This window comes from Diadema antillarum, unplaced genomic scaffold (genome assembly GCF_040938485.1).
Source record: "Diadema antillarum isolate AM-2024a unplaced genomic scaffold, OU_Dant_1.0 scf00000166, whole genome shotgun sequence".
Lineage (NCBI taxonomy): Eukaryota > Metazoa > Echinodermata > Echinoidea > Diadematoida > Diadematidae > Diadema > Diadema antillarum.
This window is the reverse complement of record NW_027271055.1, coordinates 1,653,829-1,673,332: the sequence shown is the minus strand read 5'-3', so window position 1 is coordinate 1,673,332 and position 19,504 is coordinate 1,653,829. Positions and strand designations below refer to the sequence as shown.

At 37.0% G+C, this 19,504-nt stretch overlaps 2 protein-coding genes across 2 annotated transcripts in view; one reads left to right on the top strand and one right to left on the bottom strand.

Moving 5' to 3' along the window:
- Positions 1-3,257, top strand: part of LOC139722481 (transmembrane protein 94-like) — a 29,558-nt gene extending 26,301 nt beyond the window's left edge. Inside the window, exons 27-30 of the mRNA XM_071633770.1 lie at positions 181-278; positions 1,468-1,561; positions 2,132-2,305; positions 3,185-3,257. Coding sequence (XP_071489871.1) covers positions 181-278; positions 1,468-1,561; positions 2,132-2,305; positions 3,185-3,257 — 439 coding nt within the window. The remainder of the gene's footprint in view (positions 1-180; positions 279-1,467; positions 1,562-2,131; positions 2,306-3,184) is intronic.
- Positions 3,258-14,150: 10,893 nt separating this feature from the next.
- LOC139722504 (regulator of G-protein signaling 11-like) overlaps positions 14,151-19,504 on the bottom strand; it is a 64,590-nt gene continuing 59,236 nt past the window's right edge. The window contains exons 10-14 of the mRNA XM_071633793.1: positions 19,071-19,274; positions 18,259-18,477; positions 17,122-17,304; positions 15,143-15,205; positions 14,151-14,380 (exon numbers count right to left, since the gene is read on the bottom strand). Of these exons, the coding sequence (XP_071489894.1) occupies positions 14,167-14,380; positions 15,143-15,205; positions 17,122-17,304; positions 18,259-18,477; positions 19,071-19,274 (883 nt within the window). The 3' untranslated portion in view covers positions 14,151-14,166. The remainder of the gene's footprint in view (positions 14,381-15,142; positions 15,206-17,121; positions 17,305-18,258; positions 18,478-19,070; positions 19,275-19,504) is intronic.

Genomic DNA, 19,504 nt, shown 5'->3' with positions numbered 1-19,504 from the left:
GAAGAAGAACATCCAATTTATCTGCATGGCTCTTCATCTTCTTTGTAAGAGATGGGAAATATTCCCTTTGCAGGACTAGCAATACATGTATTTATACGCACTTCTTTGACTATTTCATAGTTTCTTTGTCTTATTCTCTCTCTCTGCTTGTTTACTTGTTTTCTTTTGTTTCTTGGTCAGAAACTCAACATCAGAGTGGAACGGACTTGGTGATGAGTTTTCATCTCATCTGGTTCTAGCACAAAATATCCAAACTTTCATTCTCATCCTCTTCCTTGGTAAGCCAGAAATCTTGCTGTCAAAATGTATCACACTCACAGATATCCCACAAACCTTCTTGGTAAATGACATTAGGCCAGCAAAGAGCATTGACCTTTTCTTCCTATCAGAACACAGTGAGCCTTGTCTATACCTTTTGTTTAACCCACTGAGAGTAAGCTGATTTTGCTGTAACAGGCATTTCTCATAGACTCCTGCCCAAATATACTAGGGGTAATGTGGCAAGGGGACAAGGCGATATAGTACACCAGTTTTTAGTGTTTTTCAGCAACTTTTCACAGGGGTTTTACCTTGCCCCCTACCTAGTGAAGTGGGATCTACCATATATTTTAGATGTGGTTCTCCCACAAAGGGGATTTCTACTGACCTCTATTTGTGGGGTCACTGTGGCATAATTTAGAAGAGTCTGTACTTTCAATGGGAGGTGCTGAGTTTCTGTCCCTTCAATTGCCTTCATTCGTAGACAAGATGTTTTACCCACCATGTCCCTCACAACCTTGATATATAATTGGGTTCCTTTTCAATGCTAGGATAATATAATAGCAACACCCATTGGTAGAACAGTAGCAACACTGAAGAGGCTCCCGTATATAAAGAGCATCACATCATAATTCCTAAAGGAGAGCATACAGTGTATTATCATGTGAGATGCAAGTCTTAGCCTGTTTACGGAGTAGAAGGTGTGCCCTCATTCAGCATAAAGAAAATTGAACCTGTAAATGTTTTGGGTGCCTTGGTGTGAGACACAGCTTTGAGACGATTTAACTGAGAAGTACACGCATCAAGAGTTGGAAAGACAAGTATCTTTATTGGGATATTTTGGATCTGTACAAACAGTTACATAATGCTCCCATTGTAATGGGAGGTAATGAGGGGGTGAGGTGTTGTGGTTTGTTCTACCGGGAAGGTGGTCAATGATGTTTATGTGAGTCCGTTGGCAGTGGTAGCATGCTGGCGTGGGAATCATGAAGAGTGAGAGGGAAGACCGGACATAGGTGGGGTCGTGTTTGTGTTATTTTTCTTTAGCTAACTGTAAAGGTTTATAGGTCTAAATGTTACAATTTCAGCCCTTCTTGGTCAAAAAAAACACTGAACGAATATAAACAGAATCTGTGTGAAATATTTGCACTTACTCACTCAAAATCTACTCAAATTCACAATAAAGTCCTTTCATTTTTTCTTTTACAGTTTCGTCTTCAGCAAGTTTTGTGTACTGCCTCAAGCCAGTGTGGAGGAAACCACCATTCAGAAATCGTTTCTGGTGCTCTGTCATTGTTGCCATGTGAGTTTTACTATGGACTAAAGCTTTTGTCTGCTGAATGATACTCATGCATGCACTTATTGTAGAAATATATCTCCTTCAATTTAGATCGTGTATTAATTCAAAAGTCTGAATAACATCTTTTCTGATTCAACAATTTTGTAGTACGGTAACCTAGATTACAATCCAAGGGAATTGCTTGAAATGTTCCATATGTAAACTAAGTCTTCTGATGTTACTGACAGATACATGTTAATTCCTTAGCATGAACATTATTACTTCTTTTTACCCTTTAGTGATCCCCTCAGCAAGGTCATTTGTGTGTCAAGTGCAGACTTTCAAAGTGTTAATGAACTAAAATGCCTTTTTAGTAACTATGTATTTGCTTGTAATGAGTACTACATTGTATGACATCAAATGCAGCTTTACATGTACCTTATACATGTATGTAATGTTGCCCTTCAAATATAGAATAAACCATAACTACGCAAATGTGATATTATTTTGTCAAATGCGGTATGTTCATTGATGGAGATTTTTCTCTCATTTTTTTCTATCGTTTTCTTCTTCACTTTCACGAATGTATGTTAGATTGATAATGGAAATCATCTACTTTGTAGTGGATGTAAGGATCTGGGGGTCACCAAACTTTGGGGAGATGACCATTGGTCTTGGAGCTATTCCCCTCTCAGTCTGGCTCCTGGCCTTTCTGTGGCCGTTGGCGGCCATCTTCTTCTGTGAGGCCATCAAGCAGTATGAGATTCAGTAAGTTGACTATAAACTTCCCTCATGGTCACATGACCCTGTCTTCTTCCTGTGTGTTTGAAGGAAACATGAATTTTCAATGAGGAGAGTTAGTCCAAATGCCACATTTTTGAGGTTTAATTTTTTTGAATAATAATAATAATAAAGGACATTTATATTGCGCAGCTACTATAATAATATACTCTACTGCGCATTACAAAATGACACGCATACAGGAAATAAAACAGAAAATACATTACTTCAAGAGATGACTTTTTTAGCTTACCGTAGCCAAGTGAGCCACTGCGATCATTCACGATGCAGCATCTGTCGTTCAGAAACTTTTTGCCTTTCAATCTTCTTCACGTCACTACCATGAACTGGCTTCGGCACAGTGGTAGTACTGCTGCCCTGTATGCGGCAGGTGATGTAGGTTCAAATCCCAGGTTAGGTCCTGAATTTAAGGGCAGTACTCGCATGTCATTTCGAATGTGATATATTGAATGATGATCCAGTGTTTAACTAAGCTTCAAATATTTCCAGAAAACAAACCAAGGTTTTCTGGGATATGTTATGTAGCATAGTATTATGATGCACTGAGGTTATCTGCCATTTTATTGTTGTATTTCAGGCGTAAAGTTTGCAAAGCTGCCAAGTGCCCCTATTTTTGCAGGAGATTCCCTGAAAAACCAACTATTTCTTTTTGCTGTGACTGAAGAATATAAAAGCTTCCCTGTTTTGTCAATTACTGCTGATTGAGATGCATGTTACATACAAGTATCTCTCTTAAAGCTCTCTACAATCTCTTATTCTAAAATCTGAATACTGACATCCTTGAGTTTGATGTTATTTACTTAATGATTTTTGCAATTAATTCCTGTGATTTTGTCGTCGTCACAGAGTGTTTGTGAGATGGCAGAAGAGAACTCGGCTGCAGTTTGGCACCAAACTCGGGATGAACTCACCCTTCTGAGATGACTGTAGTCATCACAATCTACTGATCCTTCATCCAGACATCATGCACAACAATCAAATCTTGCAATAACTGCTATCACCATGACTACAGATTCAGAGCATCCAATCAGCTGTGAGTATTGTCACCATGGTAGCCACTACATAAATCCACAATCATTGTCACAACTTACAAGCAGTGAGCTTTAGATTTGCAATATATGAACGATGAACATTGTAACTGACAGCTAAACTATGAGTGTCATTGTTGTTACTATGTGGAAACTACTGCAATCATTTCATCTCAGATACAATGATTTGAAATCTCTTTGTCAAGTTCCAGAGATGCCAACAGTTTCTTCTTTTTTTGTGTGTGTATTTTGTATCTTTTTTTGCCAAAAATTCTGCAAGTTTCATAGAAAATACAATTTCCCCATATTGTAGTACCACACATGCAGGTGTATCTATTGCAGGAAAGGTGAGAATACAGTTTTCCACTAAAAATACACCTCTTTGGCCCTCAGAATACTGCAATACTATTTTCAAGCTTTGCATCTGTTATATTGGTGTGTGGAGAGCTGATCTGCCAATATGTATCAATGATTGTATTAAGCCTGACCAGCACACAGAGACTTCTTTATATAGATGCAGGTAGTCAAGAGATAGCAATATTGTTGGATTATCATCCAGTGCAGTGTGATTAGATAATCTGTGCATTCCACTCTTTGTGCCAGTGTTTGACCAGTCTGTGATGACATAGTGATAGAGGTGTTATCACGATGCTACAGTGCAGATGACCAGTCATGGCATGTGATGTGATGCATGTCTTTGTTTAAGTGACACAAGTGTTTGTATTTAAATAGTGTGTGAAATGAAAAAACCTTGTCTGATAGATAACACTGAAGAGGAGGAAATTGCACACATTTTTTTATCTGACTTGTAGCCTTGAGGGACTGTGTATTGTGTCAGAGTGTAAACAAGATATATGAATATTGCATGATTACTTATAGGCTCTACCAATCTTCACTGTTCTTGTTGTACACTGTACAGAGGAATCTGGTAATAACGAAGACCTAAAAACCATGACAATTTTCTTGCTATGTCGGGTTATTCATGATATCAGGGTACAAAAACAAGGGAATAGAATGAGTTGAGATGTGCAAAAATCAGCCTGTTATAAAGAGGGTTCTGCCATATTTGACTTCTTTATAATGAGGATCCACCATACTCAACTTTACCCAATAGCAACAAAATATAGAATGATGAACTGCAGAAATTACATCAACATCTGTCTTTAGCAATTAACATTTTAGATCGAATAGAGTTTTAACATGATGATAACTAACGTTCATTCAGAAGTATCCTGCTGTTAGAAAATTCAATTTTACCCACGACCAATATGTGAATTATTTGCAGTGAAGCTCTATATGCTTTGTACTGTTGTGTACAATGGCATTTTGACTCAGCAGTTATTTCTATTTTTGTTCACAGGTGTTACCAGCAGTTGAGCATTTGTTGCATGAATTTTGTTTAAGAGTGTGAGCACTGTGACCACAGTTTCAATCAACTGAAACGATCAAGTTGTGTGATTTTTGTAGAAGTTTCGTACAGTTCATGCAAAGCATGACCTTTGACCTCATGTAAGATTAAGATGTTCTTGCAGTCAGTGGAATAGAAGAATGTGCTTCACTGTAGCAATACATGTCTTGACTTGTTTATGGTATGTATGTGTGTGTGTGTGTGTTGAAGACTACCAGTTGTCCCAAGTAGAGTATACTTGGGCAGGTGTCTATGGGAAGCATGTGTCATGGCAAAATCATCTCATCCTTCAAGGATTAATAATAAAACTTATCTTTTTTGTAGGTTGAAAGTCCAGGGTATGTGCAATATAGAATACTGTAGGTGAGGACATATCACTCCCAATGTACTCCCAAGCCCAGGAAATGACACACATTTAAACTCCTCAAAAAAAGTTCTGCAAGCCCAATTTGTTGTATCATATTTCTCTCAAAACTATATCATTTCATTCAAATGTGACATCATAAAGAAAGCCTGATTACTTATCTTTAAAATGACACCTCACTTGCTATGATTGGGTGTTCTTGGAATGTGCAAAACAGCTGAGTATGAGGACAGATCAAAAGTGAAAAGTCGAAACAATTCTTCTATTGATAATGTACAGTTTTGATGAAAAAAGGCCAGTGGAATAAGCAGTGCTGAAATGACAGCACATTCAAAAACTCCCATTTCCTAGACATTTGATGACTGTTTGTTCAACCTTTATGTTTAATTTTAATCCGCAGATACTACTGCATTTTTTAATTCATGGATGAAGCCTAGAATCTAATGATTATCTCACAATGCATTCTTTTCAAACGCATTCCTTCCCTGAAACGACAAAGCCAATGGGAATTACACTGTTTGACATAACATGTTTGCTCTATTTTGCAACATTTCACATTTGGCCTTTCCTTATACTCAGTCATACTGCGCATTCCAGGAATACTCAATCATAGCAAATGAGGTGTCATTGTAAAGATGAGTAATCAGGCTTTGTTATGATGTCACATTTGAATAAAATGATATAGTTTTGAGAGAAATATTATACGTCAAATTGGACTTGCAGAACTTTTTTTGAGAAGTTTATAACCAACCTCTTTGCAAGTCAGGTGATATGGTAAATGAGTCTAATGGTGCTGCATGTTCCGATGCAGTTCCTTCACCCTGCAGCCCCTACACCCTTTAAAGAGTGTGAGTCTATGGGTGCATTTGATTGCTTTACTTAAGCATACCTTACCATACCCGCACTAGAGGAACACACGAATGTGTACCATGTGCCACACTGAGCCAGAAGTGGACCACTTCCCCATGTGCTCCAAAAGCATTCATATTAACCATACCAGAAGTGGGCATGAGAAGAATGTGCATTACATGCAATATATCATAACACAGAGCTGATTCTCTTTGTTTGGGGCAACTGTATGTAGCATAGGTGCACAAGCTAAATGTGTTGATTGCTATAAAAAATGTATGTGTGGCCCCTCTGACAGGAGTCTAAAATTAACTCATGAGGTACGCATTCTCCACAGAGTGCTCAAACGCTCCCAATCTGGCATGGTATGGTACGGTACACATTGGCTTCGTTTGTTTCAGTTTGCTTTGGAGGGCTCAAACATGGCCTGGCTGACAGAAAAGAAGTAGAGTGAAATATACAGAATAACTTTGGAGAGTATGTTGGGAGACACATTCAGCGATAACCTCACTAATTTTTTGTCTTCATTATGGATGTTAAGGAGTGTTGATCCCATCACCGTGTAGAAAGGACACCTTGCCTCTTTGTATGTTGTAATATTCATAAAAAGTTTTCTACCTTCACCTCTGCCTATTTTTCATGCTTCTCATTCAATTTTGTGACTTTGGTCCAACCAAAGAGAGAGATGTATATTTCTTGTCTGCTTGTATTACAGTCTCCCTACAGTTTTAAACCATGTTTCAGATGAATCTAAATGTGACCCTGCATCACAAAACCAACAAAAAGTCACCAAATGTGGATTTTTAGTTAAAGGGACTGTACAGTACTGGTTGAGGTGGGAATTCATGGTTTTAACATTCCCAAGTGAGATAATGAGAAACCTCTTATGAAATATGAAAGAGCATGAAATTTTAAGAAGGATTCAACATTTATTTGATGAAAATTGGTTTTCAAATGGCTGAGATATCCAAAAAAAGTGATAATAATAAAAGACTACATGCCCCAACTTTATTAGGATCTCCTTGTTTCACCTTGTTTTTTGGATATCTCGGCCACTTCAAAACCGATTTTCATCAAATAAACTTTTGATACCCCTTAGAATTGCATGCTCTGTGACATCTCATAGAGTGGTTTCTGAATATCTCGCAAAATGTTAAAAGCTAAATTCTTACCTTGACCAGAACTGTACACACCCTTTAAGGGCAGATTTGGAAAGAGCAGAGTCTAAGCTTTAAAATGATGTATAACTCAATTCAAATGGACTCCCCTAACCTACGTGTATCTAAATACTGGAAAGAAAGCACACACTCTGGAAAAGTGTGAACTTAGAAAGAGGCTCTCAGGTACCGGGTCTATTCAAGCATTTAATCTTTACCAAGCTGGGCTAGCTGTGTGATGACAGGGACAAAACACAGGATGTAAACCACTGGAACAACAATGAAGGGATTATCAGATTAAATTGAAATCGAGCATGCTCTATTAACACATTCTGTCCATGAATAATGCCGACTTTCAGTGCAGTAGCATTATCCTTTCAAAAGTTAGAAGTGACAAGTGTGCAAAGGATTTCAAGAAATGAAAAGGGGCCTCTGAGATGTACCTGATCATTCTACTCTCCCCCCAAAAAGAGTTTTAGAAAAACTGCTGAAAACACACTTTCCTATTTATGTTATGATCGCAAACTGAAAAATAATGTAGAAGAATAGCTCTTTCAGAAAATAAGAAAACTCAAGATTGACTCGTTTGACCCATTTCACCTTTTTTGAGTCCTCACTTAAAATCGAGGGGTGCGACTTTTTGTTGGTTTTGTGATGTTCGGTCACAAATGAAGTTTGGAAAAAGAATTTACTGAAAAAGTGAAGCAAACAACAATGTCAGTTTACAGTGATGACAAGTTAGTGTTTCCTTGTGTCTGTTATCTGTATGTAGACTAACTGAGCATGTACTTACTATGCACAAGTGAATGCAATATGAATAGAGAAGCATATTATTATATATATTTATGATGGGCACTTTTCATTCATTTCAGACTGAATAAAGACCAGAAGTTTGTTCTGTAGTCACAATTGTCAGAAACTGTTTGCAGGTTGGTGACATTTTTCTTCAGTCTCAATGCATCTCTGTCTTTGTTTGTTTTGTGTGTTTAATTTCAGCATTTTTCAAACAGACAAAACTGTACATGACATGATGCTGAATCCTAAAGGGGGGGGGGGGAGGAGGTAGGAGTTACCAGATCATTTCCAAAAAAAGAAAAAATGTGTTGTGGCCTTTCAAGACTTTTAAGCTAAGTCTTGCACACCTTGATACACTGTGTGTGTGTGTGTGTGTGTGTGTGTGTGTCTGTGTAACAGTTGTCTCACGTCAGTGCATTTTGGCAGTGCATGCAGGAAAACTGAATATGCACCCCCCCCCCCTTTCTTGGAAATATCTCTTACAAATGAGGATTAAAAATGTTTGCCATTATAAGTAGTTTCTTGAATTTGATGGTGGTCAGATGAAAACAAATGTATTGGCTTTAAAGGAATATACTGGAAATACAACAAATAATATGGAAGTAAGTGAAACGAAGGATTGTTGCGCCTTAATCAAATTAACATATCTTGCTTTCATACCAGCTTTAGGAGTACTTTAGCTGTGAAACATAACACAACAAATCCTCAGTCATTCATACAGTATGCCCTCCCCCCCCAAAAAAAAAAAAAAAAAAAATTACAATCAGACTTTTGCATTGATAACTTCCCAATACGATTAGACTGTCTGAATGGTATTTCAGGGTCTAAAGATATAACATCTTACCTATATTTTGCAGAAAACCCCATTCAATTTGGTTAAGTGGTCACAGAGAAACTGCATAATAATGTGTGAACACGTATGGACAGAACTTTGAGGAAAGGGATTCCCGACATGCTCTACAAAAATCCTCATTTCTCTTTGACCAATGAAGCAAAGCGGATGGGGTTTTCTGCAAGGCGTGGGTAATAAGTTACAGTTTCATACTCTGAAATTGTATTTGGATTGATTCACTATTTTTAAAGTTATCATTGTGGAGGGTCCCGTTGTAATTTGTTTGTTTGTTGTTGTTGTTGTTTTTTTTACATACAGTACAGACTGGCATTCAGTGGATGTAAAACAGCTGATCCCTGCCTTTATATTATTTTGCGTGGAAATACTTCACCCATAGACCAGTCATTCTACATGTAAATAAACACATCATTACACATTCCTAGTACATTAGACACATTACACAAGAGTCTGTTAGCAGCAGTATGTACAGTTTCACACAGATTTATTGTTTATATAAATTATCAGGTAGATGCTTGAATTAGGAAAAAATAACCAAAAAGAGAATTCCATTTACTTAATCACAATTTCATTCTAAATTACATATGTACAAGCAAATTGGCCTTTTTATGACCACAGTACAGCACAATATTAGCAACAGTTAGGTTCATAAAAGCTTTGCCAATATTTACAATATATAACAATAGATTTCTATTTGTACAGCATATATACAGATGTGCACACACATACACCGTTATTTCACTGTGTTGGGCTGCAACAAACATTGTTCATGCTTCATTATGAATTAAAACAATGTTACTTTTCAAATGCATTGTACATGCATTACTGTAACTTAAATAAGGAGTGTTCACACACATTTTAATTTCACGAATTTCGTGAGAGCCAAGATTCGCGAAATTAAAATGCAAGCAGAAGTTCTTGTCTACACTACATGCACTGGATTCCGGTGGCAAAATGCAAAAATTTCATGCCAAGAAAAAGGGCATCGGATCCAATGCACAAAAATTTCACACCACGAATGTGTCTTGTTTTACAGTATTTGACAATACATGTGTGCCTTAAAGGACAAGTTCACCTTCATATACATGTGGATTGAGTGAAGGCAACTGTTACAATATTAGTAGAATACATCAGTGAAAGTTTGGGGAAAATCCGACAATGCGTTCGAAATTTATGAATTTTTAAAGTATCTGTGCAATTCTATCACTGCTGGAGGAGAAGACTATTTCAGTGTATGATGTCACATGCGTACTACAGTATAAGGAAAATAAAAAGAGAATTTCACAAAACTTGACTTTTTGAATAACGTGCACATTTCTTCGACATGTTACTGACTTATGTTAAGGGTAATATTATTTCCCTTGACTTCTGAAAGAGAGAAGTCGACTGTTCTTTTATTATGTGAGAAAAGTGAGAATATCTTGAATTTTCTTTATACTTTCTTTATATAGTTGTAATCATATGACATCACAAGCTATAGTAGTCTTCTCATCCAGCCGTGACTGAGCAGAAACTTCAAAAATTCATAACTTTTGAACAGATTGTCTGATTTTCCTCAAACTCTCACTGATGTGTTCTACTAATATTGCTGCATTCACTCAACCCACATGTCTATGAAGGTAGACTTGTCCTTTAAGGAATCATGTAAAAACCGGGGAAGTTAATTAAAAAACTAACGTGGACATAATGTTTTGATGTAAATACATGTAGATCAACATTTCAAACTTGACAGCACAGTTGTGATACCATCAATAACGAGTTTCCGTCAATGGATTATTCAATAATTAACTTTTTTTGCAAATTGTATTCTATATCACAAGTTTATAAGCTCAATTCCAGATGTTTTGATGCTGAATTTGTAAAATATGAGAAAAACTTTATGATTCAGGCATGTCTTGTAACACTCAACTACAATGTTTTCAGCCAAGTGAGATAACTTAGCTGCATCTGCACACAATACAATATTGTAGTAGGTCACATTGCCTATTAAAGAAGTTTGAAACTTTTTGTGAGATACTAGGAAACCACTTATGAAATGTTACAGAGCATACAATTCTATGAGGAATTAAAATTTTATTTGATGAAAATTGGTTTTGAAATGGTTGAAGTATCCCTAAGCAAAGTAAAACAAAGTGATCCTAACAAAAGGTGGGTCCCACCTTCTACTAGGATCCCTTTGTTTTGGATATCTCAGTCATTTCAAGACCAATTTTCATCAAACAAACTTTAAATCCCTCTTAGAATTACATGCTCTTTCACATTTCATAAGAGGTTTCTAATTATCTCACGAAACAGATGGAAAGCTAAATCCCCATTTCAACCAAAACTGTACCACCCCTTTAACATTCGCACAACATAATCAAACTTGACGACCCCCGAATATCCAGAAAAGCTACACGTAGTTCTGGTTGTCTCAAACAATCACATCTAGACATGTACTTGACTTACTTCATTTTGCAGCTTTCTTTTACTTCTTATGTGTACAAGGCAAAAATTAAATATGTAAAAACAAGCAACAAGAAAACAAAGCTGTAAGCTCTGTCCTGTTAGTGTGTATTGTTAGTGTGTATCATATTTTCAAACACATTATCAGACAGTAAAGATACAGAAAAGGCAGGTTTGACAAGTTTTCATTCCATATATGAACACTTCTCATTCCACATTGACTTGTATTTGAAACTGCATTTGGTCCAAGTGAAAATCACCTACACTGTATTTTTAGGTGAATAAATGTATTTTCTAAGAAGATATGACATAAGAATGCATGCATTCTAGAAGCGTGTTCGATTCAGAAGTTTGTAATTATTGTTTGGTGCAATAATTGTAGTTACTATGGCAGCAAGAAGGAATAAACTGATAAGCTCTGAGCATTTTAGCTATTACTATGGTAACCATAATCATAGTAACTCAACCGTAACTCCCAACATCTCTACGAACTAACTGCAACATTGTTTGGTAGATTTTTCTTGATGTAAATTAATTGCTTTATATCATCAGTCATTTCTAAATCACTTTGACATTCACACTGGTTTCAGAGACAAAATACAAAGGAAATAAACCAGGAACAAGCAAGGAAGAATCAGAGCAGGAAGAAATAAACATAGGCTTCCAGGAAAGGAAGTGAGAAAAGAACTTTACACAGCATGGAATACTTATCACTTGTGCACAATATGCATATTTTGATGCAAGTTAGTAAGCCCAATTTCAATCTCTGGAGACTTCATTCTTGAAGAAAATTATAGGAAAGAATATTTTTCAGATTTCTTTTCTTTTTTTCATTAAGGATTCAGAAAGGAGTGACCATCACATTGAACATGAACTTTTTTTTTTAAACATCTCAATTTAAAGGCACATAGTCCCGGTGGATGTGGGGGCGCTGTTGGATGATACTGCTGATCACTGTTAGCATTGATACGAAGATTGCCAAAGGTGAGCTGTCATCAAGAGTAAAGCATGTAGGTGTTGCTAGGTAACGTTGCCTTCATTGTCTTCTCTGCGCATCATGCAGCCTGTAGTGATGCCAGGGTGCGTGCTTATGAGCTTCTTAGTATGACATCACAAAGAAGTTTGCTAAAGCTGTCATCATCAGCCGAATCATGAGCCGAACTGTGATCGGACCACTGACTACAGTGGATCGGACTTCTCCGGACTTGTGGAAATGGGTCAAAGCGTATTAAAGCGCTAAAGAGGAGTCGATAGCATAGAGAACTTGCGCCGTGCGCCCATGTACACATTCGACTAAACCACTGGGTCTATGTGCCTTTAAAGCATATCTCATCTTGAAGAAATATTAGATGGAAGTACAGTCATGTAATTGAGAGAGACTGAGGAACACTATTAGGCCCACATATTGTGCCGCATTTACTGTAAAAGTGAAAAGTTTTCCTCGGGATGGAAACATTTTTGCACATTTCGTGCAACCAGAATCTAGGGCAAATATAAAAGCACGCAAATATCTTTGCTTGTTATATGTACCACTAAGTGAGATCATGATTTCACAGAATTAAAAGCATGTGCAACATTGATCTTACCTGGCTGAGCATGACAAATTACTTGCATTAAAATATCCACTTCTTTAACAGTATTACATTATCACCATGGATGTACAAATGTACATGTTGATGCATAATCTGAATGCTAGCTTACTTGATTCACAACCAAGGTTTGACTACTGTCACACTGAGCAAGTTGCCTCATACAAAGATCCATGTTTGGAAAAGGCCTCAAACAAATCCCTCATAATAGACGCAAAATATATGAGATGATTCAGCCTGGTCTAGTTGAATTGCCATACAGCTTTGTGTCAAAAACTTAATACGTGAGTAAAGATGGGGAAGCAAGAATATATGCGGCTTTCAAGTGTTTGCAATATTTCTGAATTTGACTAGGAATATCACAATGAGTTATATCAGTAAGTCATCTGTTTTTTATTCTTGCCCAATTGTGAATATTCAAAGAGAAATGGTACACCATGACTGATTATGAAAACTGAAATTTAGCAGAACTTTCTCTTGCTATTTCATTATTAATATACAAATATAGTGCAACCCTTAACAATAACAACAAAATCTGTCCATGCTCCACACAAAACATTGTATAGAGCTCGACCCAAGTGGTGTTTAATTTCACACTGTAGACTGTACATATATAATTCAGTAGTATAACAAAATAAAGAGGGTTCCATAATGTGTTCATTACTATCACAATCCAACAAAAATTGAAGCATTTTTAACATTTTGTACTGCAAACTGCGTTTGAAAACTTGAAAGGAGATGATTCGTGTTTTGTATCAAATAGAATAACTGAAAGGATAGAGGTTTTAATCAGGATTAAAATGACCTTGCTCAATTTATTTAGAGCTCAAAAAACTTCATTTCTCATTTTACAATTGAAATAATGTCCACGTTTTAATGCTTTAAATTGCCGGCAATCAAGCAAATGGAGGAAATTATATTCAGACATGAAGTCGCACACTCACGAAAACGAAACAACATAGAACAAGAGTATTTTTTTTCTTTAACAAAATAAAGAAAATAAGTTGAACAACGTTTCAGATAATTCAATCATGTAGATGATGCATTTTCTACAAAAACTTTTCCCAGACTTTACATGAAACATATATTACATCTGCGGTTGTCAAGTACTAAAAAGTAATGCATTGCATATTTGTCCATTGACGTACGCACATGACTTGCAGGAGAAAGAAATATTTGATCTGCATCTCGTCACAAAGAATTGCACGCGTATGAATCTTCGTAGAGAGATAGGATATACATGTAGGCACATTTTCATTTTTTTTTTGTCTTAATGTCAGTTCTCTTCATCTCCATCTCCATCATCATCATCATCATCATCACGAGTCATCCTGATTTTGGTGTCAGCTTGTGTCTTCTTCCCACGGTGTGATAAGATTCTTCTTCACTGTCGTCCCCTTGCTGCCGTACCCAAGGAACGATAGCTCCAGCTGTGTCTCTGACATCCGTTTGGCATTGCTGGTGGTACCGTTGTGGCCCATGCCGGCCCGTTCCACGCCTCCCAGTGACCCGTGCCGCTTCAGCTGACTGGAGTTCATTGGTTGCAGTGAGGCAAACCTGGAAAACAGCAATAATAAATATTTCCAATATAAGTCCGTACTTGAGACTTTCTTTTAATGATGAAATATGATTACGTCATTACATTCAGTACAATATGGTGATTTTTTTTGGGGGGGCACAGCCAATGTCATTTCAGTTTCTATGTATTTTATTATTTCTCACGAGAAAATATGCATAAAAAAGGAAGCAATTATACAGAAGTTACAAAATACAAATTAGGTGAAAGATTCACAATCACCTAATATAACATCTTGTGTCAGGAAATGTAGAGCACAGAAATTTATTTAGACCAAACATCTGAATATAAAACAAAGATTGAACGTCACTTGTTTACAATTTCTTGGACAAAGTATTTTGAATTTTCATTACAGTTTTTTTGTTTGTATATATTTGACTATTTGAATTTTCATGGGCTACTTTGGTGCAGCACAAAAGTTTTGAAAATTTGGAATTTCAAAGTATTTCACATTCATCAGAATCTATGAATGGTAAACTTTATTTCACAGAATTTAAAAAAAAAATGTAAATATAAGCCAAGAAAGATATCAATCAAGACCATTGAGCTTATGATTTAACTAAATTAGTGTGCTTCATATTTTAAAAAAATGAAGTCAAGGTGAAGTAAAATTTCTCTCATCCTACACATTTAACCCGCTCCCTAAGGGAACCTGGTGGTCTGCGTATTAAGTCTATGGAAATTTTAGAATTCAGTATGGAATGGGTTAAGAACACATCATCCTGTAATACATTCAAACCTACCTTGATGACTTCACAGGAGGATATGGGTTTCCATCTTTGTGCCCATTTTCACCGTTTTTCAACCTAAAAATGGGTTTTCATAATTAAAGGAAAGAAAATGTCACATTAGATGTGAAAATGCCAATGTTTGTCCTTCTAGCCTTCATAGAGAGAATAAACAACTTAGTACAAAATATCTACACTCTATTAAACTCCATGTCTTATTTCAGCATCTTTCTCTACAAGACAATGCCAAAACCACATTCTAATTTTACTTGAAACAGCCACCTAATCTTGCATTTAAAACTTCCAATAACATTCCTGCTTATTTAAGAACCATCAGCAATTCAACAGTTTCACAAAAGAAATCAAGAAGTATATGTATATCAATCTTATGTTTTCTTTACTTCATGTTTGTAAATATCAGTAACTGTCTTTTGTGATTATTTTTCAATTACGTGTTTTGTAAGTATCCCTTTTTAAACTTCTTCAGTAGATGTTGGCCCTGGTATATCATTGTATATTACACGATATGTTTGCAATGTTGCTGTGTATACAATCCACTACTCAATGTAGAACACAACCTTGCTGAAAAAAGGCTGTCAATCTGAAAGTAGGCTTTTTACCTGTGAATAAATGAAATAGACTCAACTTTACTCATATCTCTTCATTTCCTCCCCACTATTCCTCCCAAAATCTCAAGAACCAAGAATACATGTATTCATATCCCATCCAACCAACGAAGCCTTATAATGTCACCAAAAGACAAAATTGGGTTCATTATAAAGAAGCAGTAGAATATTTCTATTCATCCATTGTACATTCAAAAGGTCAAAAATTTGAATCCATGCATTTGCAGAATAAGTAATTGCATTCATAACACTCCTTTGATACGGATTTCTAAAAATCATGTATGGGACTATGTATCTGATATGTGCCTCTCCTTTTTAATAGGAAAAGACACAAAATGGAGACTAATGTGTAAAACAGTGAAAACTCATGAAAGTAAAAGATAACACTTCACTTCCTCACAAGGAACATGGTGCAAATCCTCTACAATGGTCCCCCTCACACATCAACATCATTTAAGAAGTGCCAAACCCTCATGGTTTGCCCCAGGTGACTATAGCAATAGTATACAAATAGTGAATGGTCTCGAGTGCGATTATCTTATACAAGATTTCGCACGAGGCGAAAGATAGAGGCACTCTATTCAATGAGGCGAAGTCGAGTTGAGTAGAGTGCCTCTATCTTTCGCCGAGTGTGAAATCTAAATTGTTCCTCAGTATGAGTAAAGACCACACACTATTTGTTTTATGCAACACCTCAAACGTCAACAGGGGGGCATTTCATGAAGTATTTTGTCCGACAAAGTTGTCGGACAAATTTGCTCTCAGCCTATCAGATGCAAGGATTTCAGTAGCCTGTAACAGTTTGTCAGAAAAATGTCCGACCAAACTGCTTCATGAAATGCCCCCCTGATGTGGTCCACACAGATTCTTGAAGTTAGAACAGAAATGGCAACCATTTTTCTCAAAAGGTGACTGGGTTGCGCACAGTCACAGTCAGCCGTGTACAAGTACGTATGTATGCTACAATGATCGGTTGAAGTTGTTTTCAAAACTGAGTGACAAAATACATGCTTAGTATGCACACTTGTAACTGCTGAGTGTGGGCGGCATATGTTTGTCTATTGAGACATCAGCCATGCAATGGCACAAAAACTACAAGTCAATTATGAGATTAACACAGGAGTCAATGAAAATTGGTGATTTTAGACATGCAATATTCATTTTTGCTCAAAGAAAATTGCACGGCTTACAGCAACAGCGTGCAATGGAACTTTTAACTGCATGTCACGTGATGAGCAATCAACCAATCAGACAGGTACCGGTATAATATTTTTAGGTGTTGTATAATCAGTAATACAGTCCAGCCTGACCTGCAGTGCCATGAATGTAGAATGAAAAGACTGATGTGATTATATATACTCTACTCACATCATGTTGTTCAGTTCAAAGTCCTGTAAGTTGCTTGCACTGAGAGAATGAGTGATGCCAGGCTTGTCCCCGGTCAAGTCTGAGTTGTCTGTCCCAAAGCTGCCCCGCCGGTGAAAGCCCAGAGGGCTGATGTCCGGTGTGACCTTAGCTGACCTCAAGAACCTCCCACCAAATGTGAAAAATCTTCAAAGACACAGATTCAGAAAAATGGGTATGAATTATCCTGCTCACTTGTTACAAACTACTACACAACTACTAATATATCTAAAATTCCTTATCATTGCAATTTGTTTCATTCTTGTTAACAAGATGAAAGGGACTCCTTGGGATAAACTTAATACTCAAAGGAAACCACACAGAATACCGGGCAACTTAAAGATTATACATGTCTGTTAAGGGTTTGCTTTAAATCCCAGGTCAAAAATCATCATCCTAGCTTTGAAATCTTGCAAAATCTTATTTTAAAAGCTTGAGAAATATTCATCTACAGTGTAACTGCCAAAGAAAAATTGAATGGTTTAATTATCACAGTGATCCAATAATATCCTACACTTTATCTTTTCCTTGAAAACTACAAAATAATTAACATATATTAGGTGGAAAAATATATCTTTTAGTGTCAATATCCAGTTAGATATGGGGTATTTCGGTCTTTCTTTTTTCAAAATTACATGTGATGAAAAGGAACAGACTGATAAATGGTGGATGAGGTATCAGAGATACAGAGATGGATTACAATACTGATAAATGAAGCAATGAGTGATGAATGTCTCTCTCTCTTTCATATATCTTTCCGGCTGTTTAGTATCTGTGTGGCATCTTCTCCATTGGCATTATTGATGATTCTTATTCCTGACAACAATCCACGCAGAGGCTAACCTTCGTTGCATATTGACATGCTCTATTCATCTCTACCTTCTAAATTTCTCTGATTTATTGAATCATCAAAAATGTGTACAAATATTTGCTAGATAGCTTACAGATAGGTTTGATTGGATGGTGGGGGGTTACATGTTCAATGTTTGTATAAGCTTGCGTGCACTGTGTGAATGAGCTAAAAACATAGCGGTAGTATTCTATAAAAGTATTCATGATTTGATTCAAAGAATTATGATGTGCAAAGCCTGGCCTACTCACTTCCTCTTAGTGCCGTTCTGCATGGCCCGGGCCAGCAGGCCTTTGTACGTGTCCGACTTGAGAAAGCGCTGGTACGAGTCTTTCTTCATCAGGAGGAAGATGTGCTGCTGGGCTGCCTCAAAGGCAAAGCGGGTGGGTTTCCGTAGCGACTGCTGAGTCAGCTCCATCGTCCGTCCATCCACGTTGATCTCACAAGGAGCACCGGGGGCAAGGAATGTCCTGAAATAATTCAAGGAGGGATGTAAAGTCTTCCAATATTTCATGACTTATTACTCTTGAATTAATTTCCATATCATATCAAACAATTCTGAAATGTTCAGCAATTTAGATCACAACTGGAAACTTGTCTCATTCATATATTTCCTTCTTGAGTAGGATCCATTGGTATTACAGTTTTTTCAATTCTCTCCAATCATCTTTACATGTTATTGTAGATAATTCTTAGAAATAAAGATACCATAGATAACAATCTAATAACATCAAAAAATATAAATGTAAACTAAAGCTCAGAAACTACATCGAGCCAAACTATCTTCATTTATGATATCATTATTGCAATGTTTTTTACATCTCCAACAATTACCGTAAAACATGATATTTTAGCGGCATGAAATTTTTGCGAATTGGAGCCGACGGCCTTTTCCATGGCATGAAATTTTCGCGAAATGCCTCTGGCATTCAATGCATAAAGTGTAGACAAGAGCCTTCGCGTGCATTTTAATTTCGCGAATCTCAGCTCTCGGGAAATTCGCAAAATTAAAATGCATGAGAACGTTCCTCGTTTCAGTGTAGTCAATATTGCTACCACTGACCTGTAGATTTCATGCACCATCTCCGGCACCATGGACTGGGGGGCAGACTTGAGGGATTCGCAGGCCGACCAGAACCGGATGTTCTCCTGACTATACTCTTTCTGGAGGAACTTTTCAAACTCGTGCCTCCCCGTGGCGTCTGACACCAGCTCCCGGAAACTGATGGCCCACCTACGCACCCTCCTCTCTGTGGGCGTGTCCACTCTGTGGGGATGGAAGGGGTGAGAGAAGGTGGGTGGGGCACAAACCCAAAGCCCTTCTATTGATGTTGTCATATGGGGTTAAATTGGGATCCATGGTGGAGAATATCAGCTTCTATTTCAGTGCTATTTTGTTGGTGTGTGTGTGTGTGTGTGTGTGTAGGTGTGTGTGTATGTGTGTATCTATAACCATCGCAGCAAACCACAATCACTGTGTAACCATGTAATTACAAT